This window comes from Gymnoscopelus braueri (assembly GCF_963280865.1).
Source record: "Gymnoscopelus braueri genome assembly, chromosome: 20".
Lineage (NCBI taxonomy): Eukaryota > Metazoa > Chordata > Actinopteri > Myctophiformes > Myctophidae > Gymnoscopelus > Gymnoscopelus braueri.
In genome coordinates, this window is record NC_137622.1 from 32,644,205 (window position 1) to 32,664,026 (window position 19,822).

At 43.9% G+C, this 19,822-nt stretch overlaps 1 protein-coding gene across 3 annotated transcripts; it reads left to right on the forward strand.

Annotated features, from left to right (window-relative positions):
* Window positions 1-722: 722 nt before the first annotated feature.
* On the forward strand, window positions 723-19,490 carry bcorl1 (BCL6 corepressor-like 1). Of its 3 annotated transcripts, none has more exons than XM_080415742.1 (12): window positions 723-840; window positions 9,169-9,262; window positions 9,364-11,961; window positions 12,273-12,402; window positions 12,709-13,158; window positions 13,623-13,810; window positions 14,099-14,365; window positions 14,478-14,644; window positions 15,618-15,763; window positions 15,905-15,982; window positions 17,068-17,242; window positions 17,425-19,490. In XM_080415742.1, exons 2-12 carry the CDS (start codon window positions 9,257-9,259, stop codon window positions 17,789-17,791), a joined length of 4,572 nt encoding a protein of 1,523 aa, XP_080271868.1. In that variant the 5' UTR covers window positions 723-840; window positions 9,169-9,256; the 3' UTR covers window positions 17,792-19,490. The 3 variants fall into 3 exon arrangements, with proteins under 3 accessions (XP_080271868.1, XP_080271869.1, XP_080271867.1); XM_080415743.1 differs by lacking the exon at window positions 723-840 and adding an exon at window positions 6,433-6,469; XM_080415741.1 differs by lacking the exon at window positions 723-840 and adding an exon at window positions 6,454-6,522.
* The last annotated feature ends 332 nt before the right edge of the window (window positions 19,491-19,822 follow it).

Sequence of the window (19,822 nt, forward strand, 5' to 3'; positions counted from 1 at the left end):
ATATATATTTTGAAGTGACATCAAAGTACTCCAAAATGAATGCTCTGGTAAAGTTTGTGCTGTTAATTGTATATGAGGGATTATTATAATTTTTCAGCATAAAAAAAGATTTGAATGGAATTCATTTTCATTCAAGAATGCTAGCATGCACCAGTGCATTCATCCTTCTGTACTAAAGCCAAAAATGAAATGAACTGGAACCTCAACATGAAGATTCATATTGAAATCTGAATTGTTGTTTCTTTCCTTCCTTACTGGAAATGAGGTCTGACCAACCATGATGAACAATTGTTGTTATTAGATAAAATGTCTGGTTATCACTGATAGATGCAAAAGTGCTCTATCAGCATATTCACTGAATTTCTCAGTTTGTATAAAAGCATCTAATCTAATAATCTCCATGATCTGTATTTGGCATGGTCAAATTTAAAAAGGCTATCAATATTCCCCCACCTGTTTTCCATCTTTTGCAGTCAGAAAGAATAGTGAAAAAAGTAGGCTGCCTTGAGAAATTGTCTCCCCGACTTCCAATGAAGTCACAGACACTTAACGATACAGGGCCTATTTAGTCCCAGTCCATTTGTTATTCACCTGTAGGGCTTTACCCGGCGCTAGGACCCAGGGTGCGCGATTTTCATCTCCAGCTGCTGCAGACTGAAAACTGGCAATAAGGGAAGATCGCGAGGACAAGCCAAAAATTGCATACAGTATTCATCCTACTTTAAAATCATATGCTTATAGCCCCGCACGGAAGAAGTCTCCCAGTGCAGATCAATAGCTTGTTGCGCTGCATGCAGGCTTTGTGACTATTCCGATCTGTAGGCAGTTTGGAAGCGCAAGGTAAGGCGGTGCAATACCATGCGATTACTAATAACAAAGGCGTTACGGGCGAGCAGGGGGCATTAAAGGGGGCATTGCACAACGCCATTGAGGGCAAGTGAACTCTCCCAAACTTTGACCTGGATATTGGTATTATTTTTCAAGTTTTTCAATGTTCTTGCAGATGCGAGAGTGGATGGGTTGTTGTGCCTTGATCTGTGTCCCGTGGCATTGTAAAGAAACGTGTCACATGTAGGCTACTATGTATGCAGACCTAAGTTCTTAAATCGTGATGATGACATACGTGAGCACTTCAAACCCATCGGCTATTTGAAAATAGCCGATCTACAAGCTCACAACGCGTCGCGATGTGAGGCGTGGTGAGCTTGTAGATCTTCTATTTTCAACCAAAAAAAATCTGTCTATCTTTTACCACTGACACCGTGGTGGCCGTGTTCCGCGCAGATATCGTCAGCTCACATGGAACTGCTTCTTGTCGTTGCACCATTAACCTGGCAAATAAGAGCATCATTCGACTGTTTCAGTCAGTCATCCCTTAAAACCAACGTTTAGAACAGCAGTCCGTGTCACTAGCACCACTAACACGGATCATGGCAGGAATGTGACTGACTCAAATATTTTCACCAAAGTGTTTTCTGCCCAGGGAGCATTTGTGTTCCACATTTTATTGCAAGAGTTTTTGAAAATAGCAGATCTACAAGCTCACAACGCCTCGCATCGTAAGCTTGTAGATCGGGCTATTTTCAAATAGCCGATGCATATAGGTTTAGGTTTGGAGTGCTCATGTGGCCTCGACATTCAGTATTGCCCAGGTGAACCACGAACTTAGGACGGGACATATCATTGCACATAGGCAACACCATGGCTGCCGAAATGGGGTCGATAATCTCCAATATGACTCACAGATGACCATGTACACCCACTTTGAGGACAGGCCTTCGAAGTAAACGCGGTTCCTTTCGTGGTGTAAAGGCATTTCTCTCGTAGTTATATTGTGGCATCTCTGCCATATTCTTTCATATTTGATCTTTTTAATTGTGTTGCATGACAAGTTTAACAGGCGAACTCGTGTATAATTGGAGAAGCCCCGAGCGGAGCGGAGCTTTGGTCGGTCACTACCGGGATAGCGCTGTGCTCTGTGTGTGTGTGTGTGTGTGGGTCACCCCCAGTGTTGCCAGGTTTTTGAGAGAAATAAGCTACCAGGTCTAGAAAAACAAGCCCAAAAGAAGCAACTTCTTAGTCCACATCATGAGCACACTTTAAACCTAAGAAATGGTATCGACTATTTGAAAATAGCTGATCTACAAGCTCGAGCTTGTAGATCTGCTAATTTCAAAAACTATTGCAATAAAATGTGGAATATTTGGAATATTTTTTCGAAACATTCTAACAACACAAATGCTCCCTGGGCACAACAAAATGTCATGATTTTTTTTTAGAACCACTGGTTTAGATAATGTTACAAGCAACTTTACAGAAACAAGCCCAAAGTCGCTTATAATAAGCGGACATGGCAACACTGGTCACCCCCCTAGCTCAGACACAATGCCAGCCAAGTGTCAACTGACGACTTCGTGGTCTCCATGCTTACTACGCTGATAGGGTGCTGAGTGATCGGCGAGCTTCTTTCGATAGACGTTTCTTTTTCATGATTTATTTCACATTTGGCCACATTTGTCAACGATGTGTCTGTTTGTATACGCGGTAACCGGAAGACTCGCCCAAAAACACAGTCGCCCCCATTTTATTCGCGGACCGCTCGCCACCAGCGGTTCATGTATGCTTGTATATTCGTTTTGTACTGAGGTTAAGGTTAGGAAATAAGTTAAGGGTTAGGCATAGTTAACTGAGGTTACGTTTAGGAATAAGGTTAGTTTTTTATGCATAGTTTCACTGAGGCTACGTTAGGAATATCTGGTGGCGACCGTTCCGAGGTAGCCGGATTTGGCCCAGGGCGAGCGTGTTTTGGGGCGACCGTTCTTGTATTCGTATATGCAGCCTTCGCTGCCATTACTGAGCGAATGGCGAAGGGCATGTTGGAGCACACACACATGCAGGCAGGCAGCGAGTCACTCGCACACCGCCGCACACATACACAGGCAGCGAAATAGTTTACGACTCCGAAACGCTCTCGTTGGATGGACGGGATCGTTGCCCTGTGTTAGTATACGCTTGCAGTAGTAAAGAGGCATCGTGGCTGGGTAATAAGTAGCTACACACTGTCTTCCATCCAACCACAAGTGTTAGGAAAAGTATGTTGGGAATTTATTGGCCTAAAAAACGATGCCACAATAGGCCTTCTACCAATTAAGACGGGTGGTCTGAATACGGTATATCAAGTCCTGTAGCCTAGGTAAGAAACTATTGTATTTTATGGGGAACAACACAACCCATCCATTCATTACAGGTCTTGGAGCAGAATCATACAAGTAGACTACCAAGATGTGTTTCCAACTGATTTGACTTTTCAAACAGTTTCCCTGCAACATGTTTATGTGTAAATGAGGTGTCATGCAGGCAGCTTGAAATGGTCAGCATGTTTTATTCAGCTGAGCTCTCTTTCTTGCTTCTGCATCTGTTTGTTCTCAGTCTCCAGTGTTTTTGTTTGAGTCAGTGATCATCAAGTTGACCAATAAGTGATAAGGCATACATTTAAAATATTGAACAGTCTTACATGCCATTTAATTTGATTACAATTTGTATACGATTCCATCTCCAAAAGGTCATTTTAATCATCACACAAACCCATTTCATTTACACATCACAGTCAATGGCCCTCTCTCTGTTGCAAGAAGATGTCTCTACTGTTAAACTCCCTATACTTATGGCATAGTGTCCTATTGATTTACATAGGTCATTATTATGAATTTGCCCAGGATTATTTTGATTATGTATAATACAATTGACCATGCTCTTGTCCAAATTCAGCCTCTGCAGCATTTGGAGTCTGAACTTACTCAGCTCAGTTAAACCCTGACATGAGGGGGTAAAGTTTGTATGTGACACACTGCACTGCAACATGTCTTAATGCTGAGAGAGTGCTCAGAGTGAGTGTGACAGTCTTCTCCATAATCTCCTTCATCACTGTTTATCTGCAGGCATGCTGACAAAACGTCACCTCAGCCAGAGCTCAGTCAAACCAAGGGACAAATACAAAATGAGACCTGCAAGGTTAAGGACAGTGCATGTAGAGTAGATTCAGTAGATTCAAACTGCCGTGGTAAAGTGGGATACAGGTCCAGTGGGCACCTCAATGTTTAATTGGCAGTTTTTTCTTCTTTTTCTCCAAAATGTAAAAAAAAAGAATAAATGTATGTTTTGGTACATCATTATTTGACCAAAATGTACCCTTGAACTTCTTGTTTATGTCCAACTCGACTCGCTATCACAGCCTAGGTTTTGTAGCAACTTATAGCATTTGTTGAAATATTGGGCCTAAATATATATATGTATTTGGCCCCTCATTTGTAAAATAAATGTAGATATAAAATACAATATAAAATACATAAATAAATTCATTTTTTTTTTAAAGGTGCCCAGTGTTCTCAGTGGCCCACTGTTCACCATCAGATGCCAAGAATAAGATTGCATGCATTGTTAGCGGTATAATGTTTTGGGGTTTGAGCCTTTCTAATCAGGTCAACAACCATTTGGAGATCGTAGCAGTGGCGTTCCCAGGAATTACGTTTAGGGCAGGCGAGATTTTTTTCTTCCCCCCCCCAAAAAAAACAACAAGTTAACAACAACACTACACTGACTACAAAACTGAAAAACGCGAATAAAAACAATATGCAAGTATAATCAATGTATGTATTGCGCTGGTCCTGGCGCCGCCAAGGTCTTGGCAGCGGTGGTGAAAGGTAGTGTCCTCTGGATTCAGCGGTGGTCTCTTCATGTTGTAGTTTAGTAATGAATGGCTCAAGCTGCTCTCAGAGCCCCTTTTATGCCAGGTGAGTACAGGTGATGGCCCAGACCCCCAACCCTGGCACCCCATGCCCATGGCATGAAGACATTTGCATCACTATAGGCGAGGGTCGCTCTGCTGAATGGATAGTGTATTGGCTGTCTGGCGGGCTAATGGCCCCACGGCCAGTTTTTCTTTTTCACTGCCTGTTTCTCAGTCAGTCTTTTACTTTATTTTCTAGGGGAGGTGAGATTTTAGTTGGGCAGGCGGCCGCCTGCCTTGCCTCTATGGTGGGTACGCCACTGGATAGTAGTAACCTACAATTAATATTGTGTAGAGACCCCGCATAGTGTGTGTTGTTTGTACTCAACTATTTGGGAAATGTGTATTGGGAGACAATGGGAGACAATATGGAAAAGTGCAGAATAGCATGTCCCTTGTAAACATTTGTGTTGTGTTTTCACTCTTTCTACAACATGCAGGAACTAAAAGGATCATTATTGACAATGCCATCAACACCTATAGCCAAAATGTCTGGAAAGACAGCGTGTGTCTCACTCTCAATTATTTGTCATACACTTTCTGCTCAAAATCTGTGGAAAAGAATGAAGTCTCTGTTCCATCTGCCTTCCTATATATGAATCTGTAGTCCTACAATGTACAACATGTAACTAACTCAGTGGTTCTCGACCAATAGTCCGGGGACCACCAGTGGTCATTGATGGGGTTCCAGGTGGTCCCCAGCTAAATGATGGAGAGTTGGTAGCCAAATGGACCCTTATAGATCTTTAACTCTTGAGAGAGTGTAAAATGAAACCAATTACGGGACTATTTGGTTTCATTTTATGCTCTCAAGAGTTAAATTCTTGTTAAACATCTGCATCACTTAATTTACCAGAAGTCTACACAATTACAGAATGTAGAAGAATGTTATTTTGATCAACGGTTGCCTGTTGTCTCTCCTATGGTACTACCTCAATACAGCATGGCATTGTGGTCAAAATCGTATAATCCAAGGATATCAAGTATTCTAAGTTTTGGGTCTGAGAGGCAACATTTCATCAAACGGTGGTTCGTGGCTCAAATGCCGAATAAATAATGGACCTTGATATGAAAAGAGTTGAAAACCACTGATGTAACTAACTGGAGTGCCCCACACACCCGGGATCTTGCTTCCTCGTGTTAATTCCGCTGCAATAGAAGCATACCTCTCCCACTCTTTTTTTGTGTGTGCATTTGGCAAGTCCATTTATCAACCATCACCCCCTCGTGTGATTCTGTAAGATGACTTGTTTATTGCTCAAATGCACACATCCGTTCAGTTATACTTGGTGTCTCTTTTGGTTTGAAAAAAGATATGCAATGTATCACTTCTTTTACTTCGATAAAGCCATTTCAGTTTATAGCGCACCGTTACACTCTGGTTGCGATCCCTCTTTCCCCTTGAGCGGCTGGAGTTCGCTTTGCATGCCGGTACCTGCAGTCCACACTCCTCCCATCCCACCGTCTCTTACGGTCTGGGCGTGGATGGAGAAACACTACACATCCCATGCTAAGCCGTCCACCTTCTGCCCCTCTCTCCCACCAGACTAGAGGCTGGAGATACGGTATACGGACTGTCTTGACGAACCCCCCCCCCCCCGGACTTTTAGAACCGAAGACCGTCGAGATTAGTGAACAACAGCGAACGGCAGAGAGAGGGAGAGAGAGAGGCTGGGCTGCTATGTGAGTTGCGGTGTATCTATGCTGCTGCTCCCCGTTGCCATTCGGACGAAGGGGTTGGTAACTGTTTGTGTCATTTTAGACATCTTATCTTGCTCGCTAATTACCTCTAGAATTATTCAGTATTTTTGGGGAGAGTCCTGGGGACGGGCAAGACAAGAATCGATTCGGGTCGGGCTTCGTCAACGCTTTTTTCAACACAGAAAGCGGTTCCGCGAAGGGCCGATCGGACCGAGACGGAGCACTTCGCGTCGGGCGGTCAGAGATAAATACAGTAGCCTGCCTAAACATGCACACCACTGGGAGTCATGCAGAGAGGGACACTCCGCTGCGCACGGATCCGAACATTATTTGTGGTACAGGGATATTTGAGTTGAATATTGTTTGCCCTCTCATGGTGTTGTCCGTTCCCGGGCAGCCTACTACCCAGTGTCCACAAGTTCAGTGTAACCCACCCCTCTGTTGTCCAGTTGTCCAGCCGGACTACTTTTGATCACAACATTTTGTGAGAAACTCCGTTGTGGTGTATGTCAGAGAGGCTATACGTGACGTTCTTCTGTCATCAGCCGGGTTAACATTGATCGGGTTATGTTGTGTGTTTAAACCACGTCACTGATCATTGTAGATCTACCTGGTTGTCTATTTATAGATGTGGAGATAACAGGGGTGGTCGTTGTGAGTTTTGTTTGTCCCTGATTTTGGAGATGAACGTCGTTGAGTAGCCCATCTTATCGGCAGAGAGAGATGGATGTGACGGACGGCGGCGGCAGTTTTTTGCCACATTGTGTCCACTATACGACGCAGCCAGAGCCTTTGATGTGGGGATTCTCCTCTCAGTGATGTATTGCCCGTTTATGTTCTACATCGTGAAACATTTTAATCGCGTGTTTACAAATGACACGGGCTGTGGAAACCAAGGTAGCGTATTCAGTTGAGTCGTGTTTTGTCTTTGGATCTAGTGTGTGATCACCTGAGAGAGGCAATTGTCATCCTCTCTCATTATGGTGACTGTTCGCCATCTCCCGGAGCTCTCCAGAGTTTCTCCGTGCTGATTCTGATACGGAACAAACGTAGCCTGCCGTTCCGATGCCACCAAATCGATTTGCTTTTGATCCTGCACTTTGTCTTATTTAAGAATTTGACATATTCGGGACGTGTCTCTTTTGCGCTGTTGTTGTGTTGGGGCTGGATAGCCCTACTGAACTGGCCGGGAGGAAGTGCTACACATACAGTCAGAGACTCGCGGTAGGCTAATGGAATATTTGGTTTATTCAATCTGTTTACTGGTCAGGGCGGTCTTGACTTTGTTTTGACTGTGTGAGGGTTTTGCCCACAGCCCCGATGATGTAGGCTATTACTGGCCTACATCGGAGCATGATGAATTCAAATGCTGTAGCGGGGTAACGTATTAGACAGCGTAGTGAGGCTATCTGCAGCACAAAGACAAACTAGGCTGTAAGCAACATGATGTTAGACGGTAATGAATGCAGACCCTCCTTGCATTCAGCGATACGATAGATAGATAGCTGCATCGCCGGAGCCGTTTCGGTCCCCGTTCGCAGATTCCAGCGGAGATGGTGTGTCAATGCCAGTGGTGTTATGTATGTCAGTCGTCGTCATGTACAAGATGAGCTACGTTTAGATAAGCACACAACCGATTTATCCTTTTCCGTAAGATTTGACGTGGATTTTTGTGTGGTCCCTTTTTTTTCCCCGTAGTTGACTCATTTACTTGCAGATGCTGCGCTCGTCTGCGCTCACCTCTCTGAACACCCATATACCAGCGGGTGTTGGGTGTGTGTGTGTGTGTGTGTGTGTGTGTGTGGTGTGTAGCATTGCAAATGTTTCCTCTTAAATATCAAGTTGTCTCTTTTTTTTACATTCATAGTTCACAGTATGGCATGCTTTTTTTAATTTATTTTTGTCATGAAAGGTGTCATTTTAATTTCAAACTCCGTGCTTTGTTTGTCTGTTGGTTACTCCAGGACAGTTGCATGAATAATGCATATAGGCTACAACAGAAGATGCTCTTCCTTATCCTAATACAATGTAATCATATGAGTACCTCAAGCTGGTCAGTTTTATATATATAATAATTTAAGTTCTGTCGATGAAAACTTTTAAGGAAGAGCCTATGGTTAGGTTTAGTGTATTTATTTAATTCTAGGGGTAGAGATACAAATATCAACACACCTATCACACATATCAACAATCACTGGCACCTTGAAATGGGCATGACTTGATCAACATACAGACAACATACAGACATATGTCCCATTTACTATGCAATAGTAAATGGGACAAATGTTTGAGAGGTCTTTTAGTTCCCCCCACTTTCATACAATCAAGTTCTTTTCACTCACTGAATATCTTCCTAGCAAAGACAAATACTTTTCATACATTTGGAGTAGATAAGGAACTGCCAAATATGAAATCCTACTCGTACCCAGTGTAACATAATAAAATCAAACAGAACAAATGTGTTCCTCAGTGTAATGTGCTGAACTATGATTTCCTGTATAATTTGGGGCATAAATGTGATTTCCTCATAATTCTGAGGAGACTAGTCTGTAACTGTGTTACAGGAAGTTTTACTTGCCTTTTGTTGCTGATTCAAAATCAATTGCCCTTGAAAATAATTGATAATAATCAACATTATCATTGATTGATTTAAGTGTTTTTTTTCCTTTTGTATTCTACAGCATATTACCGTATATCAAGGAAAACACTCACTTGACTGACACAAAGCAGTACCCTCCTCCCGAGGGATGTTGTGTTAAAGAAACACCTATGCAGGTAATTGTTTTCTATTACAGACAATTACGCAGATCATGCAGATTGTATTTTCCCCTCTTATCTAATTAATACTGACCCCATGAACGTCTTTTATTACTCAGGTGGATCCTACACTAATGAATGTAGGGGATGGAGGCACGGTGAGCAGAGAGATCGGTGCTCCAAATAAGGCATCTGCGAGCATGGTGGGAAATCCCCCTCAGATGCTGCCCCCTGAGCTGAGAGGAGATGTTACTCTCAGTCAGCAAAACAAGAACACCCCGACAACAGACTGTAAGACGGTGAAGCCCTGCTTGGAGCCAAGTACTTACAACCACAGCCCCGAGGTCCCCCCACCTCAACAACTCAACAATGTCCCAATGTCAGGCCCTACCCTCACAAGCTCTGACAAAAGACAGGACAAAAGGGCAGAGGTCCCTAAATTCAAGGGCGATGGCACAGGAGTCTTTCCCACACCTCAGTGGGCTAGCAGCGCAAGAGTCAATCCAGAGGACTCGCTCAATTCAAGCCACAGCAATGTGACATCCAGTAAGAAATCTCATACACAGACACAATCAGTCATAAGTCTTCCTCCTGGTTTTCAGTGCTCCACCTTATTTAAACCAGGCCAGCCTGTTGCCTTCCTTCCCACCGCCAATTTTTCCTCTCCACTTTGTAAAATCACTCTCCCACCAGCACTGGGTCAGATCGCAGCTTTGAGAGAGGCCACAGCCAGTCAATTTCAGAATGAGATTCAGCCTCAAAGCTCAGGTGTTGGAGGGACACCACTACTACGTACCTACCCATACCCATTCTCTGTGGGCCGGAACGCCGTGCCAGAGAAAAAGGCAGGCACGTCTAAACTTAAATCGAACCTAATATCGAGTAAGAGTTCAAAATCAGTAGGGGAGCATAAATCCTTAGCATCGGTGGTGGCCTCTCCAGCTATTACACTCCCGTTACAGCACCCAGCATTAGGTTCTGCCCCGCCAACACGTTTCACATTGTCTCCTACCGCTGCCATCTGCTGTGGCCCTGCACTGGCCGGTATCGCCACTCAGAGCAGACTGTTGAACCATGTGGAGAAAGGCCACAGTGTAGACAAAACATCCGTAGGCTGTCTAAAACCCAAGCCCCCATCTGCTGCAGAAGACCATGCAGCCGTTTCCCCCATTGAACCTAAGGATGTGCCTCTTGATTTGTCTGCCAAGTCAAAACGTCCAAAATGTATTGACCCTCCAGTGGAGCATCACCATGTTGAATCAAATCAGAGAGATTCCCTTAATAAGAAAAGGAGTCAGGCTACCCCATATAGCTCAGTTGTGCAATACCCTATTTTACCCAGTACCCACAGAAATGGATCTCATCAAAAACAATCAAATAGGCCTGCAAATCACCAGGTCGCAGAGTCCAAGTCATCCTGGGGCAAAGGATCCTCACAAGAATCCATAAAAAGCATACCTGGAACTTATGTTGGTGTGGCCAGCCCTATACTGGCTTCTACTTTGCGTGGCAAGGATGGAAAGGGGACTTTTGTTGATGAATTTCAGAATTTTGCTAAGCAGGAGTTCATATCAATCATTGATCAAGGAGAGCATCTGGCCTCAAAAGGAAAGAAGCCATCTTATCTGATGAAGAGTAACCAGCATGTTCACGGAGTCAAACATGTGAACAGCAGCAGTACAGCCATAACAAAGAGCTGTCCATCTAAAGTAGCCCCAGCGGCCATGTTGGGCTCTGCCAGTGCTCAGACTCATCACAAGTGTGGAACTAGCAAAGCAGCAGTGCCATACTCTGCCACTGTTGTCAACCCAGCATGGCAAAAGCCACCTCTTCTTCCTCACAAAGCCACTTCTCTTCAGAGAAAAGTCTCGCAAGGATCCCCAAAGGCCAGGGGCTCTGCAAGTGCAGAAGGTTCCAAGTTGCAGAGTGTCCATCACCTGCCAAGAATGGACAATGACAATTGGGACAGGATTATGTCCCCCTTATCTAACCTCGAGTCAATTGTGAAACAGAAAGCTCTTGAAACAACAGTGTTGACTGGTGAAGGATATGCTCAGCCTACACCTGTTGCACCTAGAAAAGCTGATGTAAATCCGCTCTTGGGTAGCCACGACACTCAGTCCAAACAGACATCTGCTTTTGGATATCCTCCTTTCAGGACTATAGAGAAGAAAGATGGGAAACAGCTTAGTTTGATACCTCCAGGGGATTCGGGTCAAATGATGAATCAGATTGAGAAGGCTGGTGCCAATGAGCCTAGGGAGAATAATATTGGAATCCATAGCAGTCTGGGAGAGCATATAGCACTGCAAGAGAAGCAATGCTCCTCAAAGCCTTCTGTCCAGTCTCATATCTTTGGAGGTAATGCATCAACAAATGGCAACAGGATGGAGAGCAAATTAGCCCAGGTGTTAGAGGGGGACGAATTGAAAAAAGAAACTGGGTCATTAGATAGTCCTCCAAATGAAAAACTGGAGGGCATAGTTCTGTCTATACTTACTGGTCAGTGTGTGGGGGTGGACAACAACGACGCTGAAAAGAAAACAAACGGAACCAAAGAGCGATCTCCCACCAAAGCGAAAGCTGCTGTTATCAAACAAAAGAAACCCAGCCCCAAGAAGCCAGCTAAGGAGAAGCCACCACAGGCCCCGTCAGGAACTACAAAGAAAAAGAAAGACAAGGAAAGTACTCCAACCAAAGCGTCACGCCCCAAAAAGGTACTGAAGATTACTTTTACGCTTGCTGTGGAAAATCTATCCAATGTCAAAGCTAATTTTAGTGCATTTACTCACCCCTTTTGGTAATTCAAGGAATATGGTTGTTATATTTATTGCCTTTTAAAGCGTTTGAATGATACATTTCATAATTATAAGTATTTACTTGTGTGTGTATTACGTGACTGATTATTAAACTTCAAAGGGCTTTATAGAGTCTTGTTCCATTACGCGCTCTCCATCACCATGAAAGCTTTGTGATCAATAGTGTCCCCATATAGTCTGCTCACTCTGTCCCCTGTGTGTTTCAACAGAAGAAACAATGTGCACCTGTGCTAGAGCAGAGCCTACCCATGGACAAACTTTCCCTGCAGACTAAAGAGGAGATTCCAAAGGACAAGAGCAGTCCCCACAAAGTGGAACAGGCAACTCACAACAAACCACGTAAGTCTTTTGTTTCTTATAATACTCTGACATTTAATGCCCTTAAAACAGAACTTCTCTCTGTGTTCAGAAATGAAAAAAAAAAAACCTGTACATATCTCGTCTTTCTCAGCCATAACATGTGCTTAGAGTTTGCACATGTTGTGGACACTAACACACAGGACAAATCCCCTGCAGTCTTCCTGTGTGTGTGGTACTACAATTAAATGGGCAGAAAATGTCACCAACATTGGCTGCTCATTGTTGTAGATATCTATCTATCTATCGTACTTTGTGACTTGAATATAATGTGTGTGTTGTGATCAGTTACAGAAAGTGTGAGCAGTCCTCACAGTCTGGAGACCCCAGTCTCCCTCAAATGCTCCGGCAGACAGCGCAAGGAAGTTAAAGCCGCAGAGAGCTCCACTCCGAGATTGAGGAGGGGCCGACGGCGAGCAGACGAGACTCAGTTAGACCCCTGGGGCTTTTCTACCCCTTCTCCCCTGACCCCAACTTCGCCGCCTTCGCCCCCTCCCACCCACCCTGCCCGGCGGCCCAGAGGGAGACCTCGCTCCAACCCGCTGCGGGAGCAGGCTGATCAGGGCAAGGTCAAGACAACCGGTGCAGAAGGAGACGCATCTATTCGCAAGAAACGCCGGCGCTGCCGCAGCAGGAAGTATCAGACTGGGGATTACATCACTGAGAAGGACAAGGTGGTGGAAAGAGAAAGGGACGAGACACCTGACTCCCCAAGAAGAGACACTGAAATAGCACCAGGTACTTAATCTTAACAAGAAGGTTTTTCTTGCTAGATGCAGTTAGAAGAAAGTACAAAAACTTCTTGAGTATGGGTCATAGTTTATGATATCCTATATTAAAATTGCCTTGGTCGACGTTAGGTCGACGGTGGTTACTGGACGTCTCAGACGTAACATGCACTGCACATCACTCCTTTGGGCCCTCTGCAATAAGCACGGCGAGTTTGAAGTTGATCTGTCCATATATGGGCATATATGGTATGAATATATATTATGATTATAAGAGCTCAACAGCATCTAAGCTTATGTTATATAGGGATTTATAGTGAAACTGTACTGGACATATTTTCTTTGTTTGCCCCCTGATCTACAGCTACATTTTGAAAATTAACTGAAATTAATGTCAAGTAAATCTCAAGTAAAACCAATTTATACCTTAATTCTTTTGCTATGGCATGAAAATAAAATCTTTTATTCTTGTAGATTCACAGACGAGTCAGTATCCAAGTCTCAGTGCCTCCAGCCCAGAGCCTGCTCTCCGAAGGCCCTCGCTCACCCGCTCAGGGTCAGTTCGCTACCAGGAGAGTGAGGCCTCTCCAGAACGCAACGACAAGCCTGCAGGGAAGAGGAAGTTCAAAAGCAAGCACTTGGGTGATGGCGATGAGCAGAAGGTAGGATACAATACATGATGATTGCCAGTGGTCCCTCTGTTCACAGTGCATTTCACATGATGGAGCCTGTTGGAAAGTAGGCGCATCATACTGCAAATAGATTAGCTTGCAGTGCCCTCTTGTGGCTTTACTGATTAAGGCTGTTTATTTGATTGCTCACGATGGCAGCTGGTTTTGCACTGAACTGAGTCCTGGAGTGTGGAGCCGATTGCCCTGAGTTTCCATTGCGCTCAGTGAGATCCCATAGCACACAGCTTTCTCATTACTCTGCAAAAATCTGTCTTCTAGCTCAAGACCAAACGTGGCAGCTTGGGCAAGCGCTGTGCCTCATTTGCATTAGATGACGATAGCCCTGATGCAAAGAAACCAGCCAGCCTACCAGTCTCTCCAAAGGGCTTGCCGTCTCCTCCATCAACTAAGAGAGGTTCATCAGGAAAGGGCGTTGCATCCGATTCTCCTCCCAGAAGGCCTATCCCACCGGAGGTTCGCCGCCTGATTGTTAACAAGAATGCTGGGGAGACCCTGTTACAACGAGCTGCCCGATTAGGCTACCAGGTAACATTTTATTTAGTTAATAACGCCACCTTATAGGTACCAGCGCATTGATTTACCCTCTACAAACATGTAAATGTCACACCACTTATCTGTTTATTACTGGGTTGTTTAGGATGTAGTTCTCTACTGTCTTGAGAAGGATATCCGGGAGGTCAATCGTCGTGACAATGCAGGTTACACAGCTCTCCATGAGGCATCATCCCGAGGCTGGACTCAGATTGTCCAGATACTGCTGAAACACGGGGCTGATGTCAACTGCAGTGCCCAGGATGGAACGCGGTGAGGATTCATTTAGTATGATTCCGAAATTTCACAGTGGTTGGATGGCAGCGTGTGTACATTGTTATTAACCACTTAAACCCCACATGGGTAACCGGAGTCTCTCAGGGCTCAATTCTAGTGTTTTTCTGTTTTCTGTTATTGTGGGGAAAGCTTTCGCTGAAATTTTGCCGATCGACAAGCTCACAACGCGATGCGAGCTTGTCGATCTGCTATTTTCAGCAAAAGCTTTCCCCACAATACCGATGCTGGGGTTTAAGTGGTTAAGTGGTTAAAAGCAATTATTCAACATGTTATTGTACACATTGAAATGGGGCATTATTCCTGGAATTATATTTTGTTCAATGTTAAAATGTGGCTTTGTTATATGTTTTGTCTTTTACAAGCCTGGGACAAATTATATTTGAACATACTTTCCAACAGAATTCATATAATGTAGTTAAAGGTAGGGTAAGTGATATGTTTTGGTTAAAACAAAAAGTTAAAAAAAAAGGTTAAAGTACTATATTCTGCTAGTAATCATTGCTATTACGTGTCTGTTCAGTAACAGGGGTCTCCCTGTCTCTCCAGCTCTTAAATAAACAGAAAATATATTTTCAGGTGGGTGACACAATTTCAGCCAATCAGGAGAGAGTCACCATCTATCAGGCTTCATTTAATAGTATTCCAGTTCCAATTTTGCCTGCTCATTTCTTTGTGTCATCACTTTCAATTCCACTTGTTATACTGTATCCTGTCTGAGTTCTCTATACTGATTGGATAACATTTGTATCACGACCTAAATATACATTTTCTGTTTAATAAAAAGCTAGAGAGACATGGAGACTCCTGGTACTGAACACTCTATAGCGATGAGTACTATCAGAATATAGAGCTATTTAACACATTTATTTTAACCAATGAAAATCACTTACCCTACCTTTTTTTAAGGTTTGTTGTAGGTATATTATTTCTGTTTTTTATGTTTCCTCAGACCCATTCATGACGCAGTGGCAAGTGATAATCTGCCAATAGTTTGGTTGCTGCTCAATCATGGTGCCGACCCCACGCTTGCCACCTACTCTGGGCAGACCGCAGTCAAGCTGGCCCATAGTCCAGACATGAAGACCTTCCTCAAAGGTAATCATCTCTGCACACCTTTTGTATTTGTTGAGCAGTGTGGTGTGTTACAAGTTGAATTGCTATGGAGAAATGTCTCTTCTTTCTGCCTCCTGCCTCCGGTCAGAATTTCATACAATATGTTTCCTTCATGTGTTACAGAATATTTCACAGACCTGGAGGGCCGTGGTGAACAGGATCCTAGTTTACCCTGGGAATTCTTCAGCAGTTCGTTGTTTGGTGAGAAACTTTTAAATTTATGTATTTATTATTGATTTTCCCAATACTTACCACCTCATATTTCTCATTATGTTCATATTTTTATGTTCAACTTGTGTAGTTCATAGTAAATACTTGTTTTGTGTTTTCTTGTGGTTTTAAGCTAATTATATTGCAGCATCGACTAACCTCTTCAACTGCAGCCATTGCTGCTGTTTTAGATATGGAGCTTCTCATTGTCATCATCATCTCTAAGCTATTTCCCCTAGTTCACCGATTGGTCCGCCTTCCAGTTTTTGGGCTCAAACTATTCTCCGTAGATGTCTCCCAGGCTAAATATCTTGCAGCAAAAACCTAGCATGTGCGATTTAGGCTGGCTTTGTGAGGCTAAGGGAGAGCAATTCATGATAGGGCAAGGTGGGGAGGTGGAAGAATGGTCATGTAGCTGCAGGGAAGGTAAAACTAAGGTGGTAGTAGGGTACAGGACACAGGCTGGAATGTAGGACTAGGACTTGAATGTTGCCTGGAGGTGCAGGGGTGCGGCTCCTTTAGTGGTTTTCCATTCTGCCATCAGGGGTGTGAATTTGATATGAGCAGTTAGAGGAAGCCAGCGAGGCAGTGCAGGAACGACCATCGTGGTGCCTAGGAAAGGTGGGCCACAGCATTCTAAATGAGATGTAGGGACTAAATCATGTTCGTAGGGTGATTTATTGCTACTGCACCACCTTTTATTTTAATATACATTTTGTCAAACATCGCTCCTATACTGATCTATTCCTATACTATGTTTCAGATTTGTGTTTTAAACTTTTAATGTAAACCTGTAAAATGTCCTTGCACGGTTAGAACAGAAATACGTCTTAATAGTACTGGTTTGCAAGACTGCAGCTCAGTATCACAGGATGCTGATTTGCACATGAGTCACCGCTATTTACTCAGATCATCTCCAGCAGTGATTATGAATCAAGTACAGTACTATGCTTGGTATGATTTGACTGTCCACTAGGGGGTGTCCTAAGCCTTCTCTTAGAAGCAGCTTATTGGCAGTTCAGATCCGTAGGAGTCCCTGCACTCCCCTGCTCACCTCAGCGAACCTTTCTTCACAGAGACTGACCATGAGCCGTGCTGGGACTTCTTGCTCTCTGAGCAAAATGAGGAAGAGGAGGAGGAGAAGGGATTGGGGAGGATGGAGAGAGACTCAGACAAAGATTGCCTACTATTTGAGTTCTCCTCCGAACCCCTCCTACCCTGCTACCATGTCCAGGTGTCGCTGACCCAGGGGTGAGTTGACAAAGATAAAAGTGATTATCGTGCAGGTTGCTTACATTTGCATACATTTATAGTAATGTCTGTCTACACACTCATTTCTGAGCTAAATCTGTAATCTACCGCTGAAAATCTCATTTGATTTGTTTCGTGCACACACCTTTGCCTAATGCAAACCACGTTTTTTCCTCTGGCAGCTTTTGCAACTGGTTCCTGCTGACGGATGTCCTCAAGCGTCTGAAGATGTCTGCGCGGATATTCAGGGCACGTTACCCACACCTGGAAGTCGTGAGCTTGTCAAGGGTGGAGCTGTGGAGACAAGTGTCGGTCAGCCAGGTGAGCTCAGTGCTGGCAACACCCCATAGAGACAAATACAAGGACAAGGACAAGGAAGATGAGGAGGAGGAGGAGGTGGAGGAGGAGGATGACGAGGGGCTGGTGGAGCTGGTGCGTTGTGTTCCGGAGCTTCAAAGACTACTGGGATCCTCTATCCACATTCTGCAGGAGGAGGGGGAGGAGGAGGCGGTGGTGCCAACAAAAATAGGCAAACCACGTGGCCGGTAGCCCCTCTGCCGCTCTGCCGAATAGACATTGAACCTATAGCCCCTTTTGATGTTTGAGTGTGTCAACCCCCAGTTTAAGGGAAGACCTTTCCGTCCATTGTAATGAGGGTTATAAACTCCAGCTACAGCAATGAGTTAACACTCCCGATTATGAAATGTTGACCTCAGCCGCAAGGCAATTAGCGTGGTCACAGCAGCACCACCTCCAGGACTGGCACATTGGAGTGGTCAGTGCTGGAAAAGCAGCATTCAGGTTCCTATCTTGCGGTATATTTGCGTACCTGAGAAACTATTGAGAAAAACCTTTTTTAAATAATTATGTATGTACATGGTGGTGTATATGTATATCTTGCCATCAGGGTTAAAACATTTGGTTGTATAAATGTATTCTCGTGGCAAGGAATTGATTATGTTGAGGACTCTTTTTTTTTTGGTTGTTTAGTTTGTTTGTTCCTGAGGGAAAGCGAATATTTTTCAATGGGAGATTATCCAAGGCTTTTATCTTGGTGAACTCTTGCGTAAAGCTAAGAGGCTTATGGCCAGCTAACGAAGTCAGGGAGGCCACTGGCCCAGATGGTTTCTCTGTCAACCTGGGAGACCTGGAGAGAAGAGACCATGGCACATATATTTACTCGCAAACAAGAATTCATATACCCACCCAGCATAGAAGCTGAAGTCCATGCCCCAACACCCATTCCCATCTCACCAGCTCGTAACTGGATGGATATGTAGCTCATATAGCTTGTACTGATGCTTTATTTCCTAGCGCATTTTGCCATTTGTTGTGCACATTTCACTATGTGATATCTTGGTTCTCCCTGGGCACTGCTCAGATGATAGATTGTTTTTGGACCTTACAAAGGATATGTTTACAGAACTGCACAGTCTTGCAAGGTCCCGTTGTAGTTTTCTCCACTCCCCAGGTCGCACTCCTGAACGGACAGAGAATTCTGTAGATCACCCTCAGAGGAACAGTAAATACCATCTCTGGAGTCCAGGGCCTGCTCCCGTGTTCGACCAGTTCTATGGGGAGCCACATGCCCTCTTTACTGCAGCCACCGTCCCTCCGTCCTCATGGCGTTACGATTATGGACCACCTTCTCCACCCCAACTGTGCTTTGTGTTGCAAATGTTTATTTTACACTGTTTGTCTTTGTGCTTAATTTAATTGCCATTAATATATTTGACCTTATCTATTTGACAAAATTGTTTATGGAAATTGCTTTGTAATGGTTGGTGCTTCATTTTGAAATGTACTCATTAGGATCCCTTTATTCTGAGACTTTTGTCCCTCGATTCAAAAACAGTGTTTCAGCAAGCTAAAGTACAGTTTTATTGTACTGGTGCTAAACTAGATTTTGTGTTGACAATCAATGAAGTTTTTTTGTTTGAAGTCACAAACTAATAAAATATTTAAGATGAAGAGTCTGAAATGTAAAGAAAGTATAGTTTAGTTAAAGAAAATGGGATACATACAGCAAGACTTAAAAGAAAAGACACTGAGCAGCTTGTTTGAGAGCAGGAAAGAACCTTTAATTTGATTCTTATTTCTTTTTTTAAGAAATCAATAAGAATAAAGCATGATTGTGAATTGATGGGTTTATTTGACCTCTTTATCAATGCGCGTTATGCGCCCATGATAATTTAACTAAGTGGATATTGAAGATTTATCTCCTAGACAGCAACCAAACAACCAGGTCTGTCTGTTCTCATCTCTGGGTAACATCTGGATGCTCTATTGAGATTAAATGAGATGGGATAGGTTTTTGTTCCAACCATGAAAGTGGAATGGGAAGATTGGTCTCTGTCTGTTCGTCCATGCATTCATTCGTCCGTCATACTTTAATGCTGACTTTGGGCACCATATGGAACCCCGTTCCCTCCACTGGAGGGCACCAGACTTGAGTTAAGGTCCCAGCCTGATCACCACCTACACACACATCTGATCCCACTCTGCTCATCAGCTGCTCTCCAGTCCACACCTGACACAACTGACCAAGCCATTGGAAGGGACAAAGCTCTTCAGCAGAGG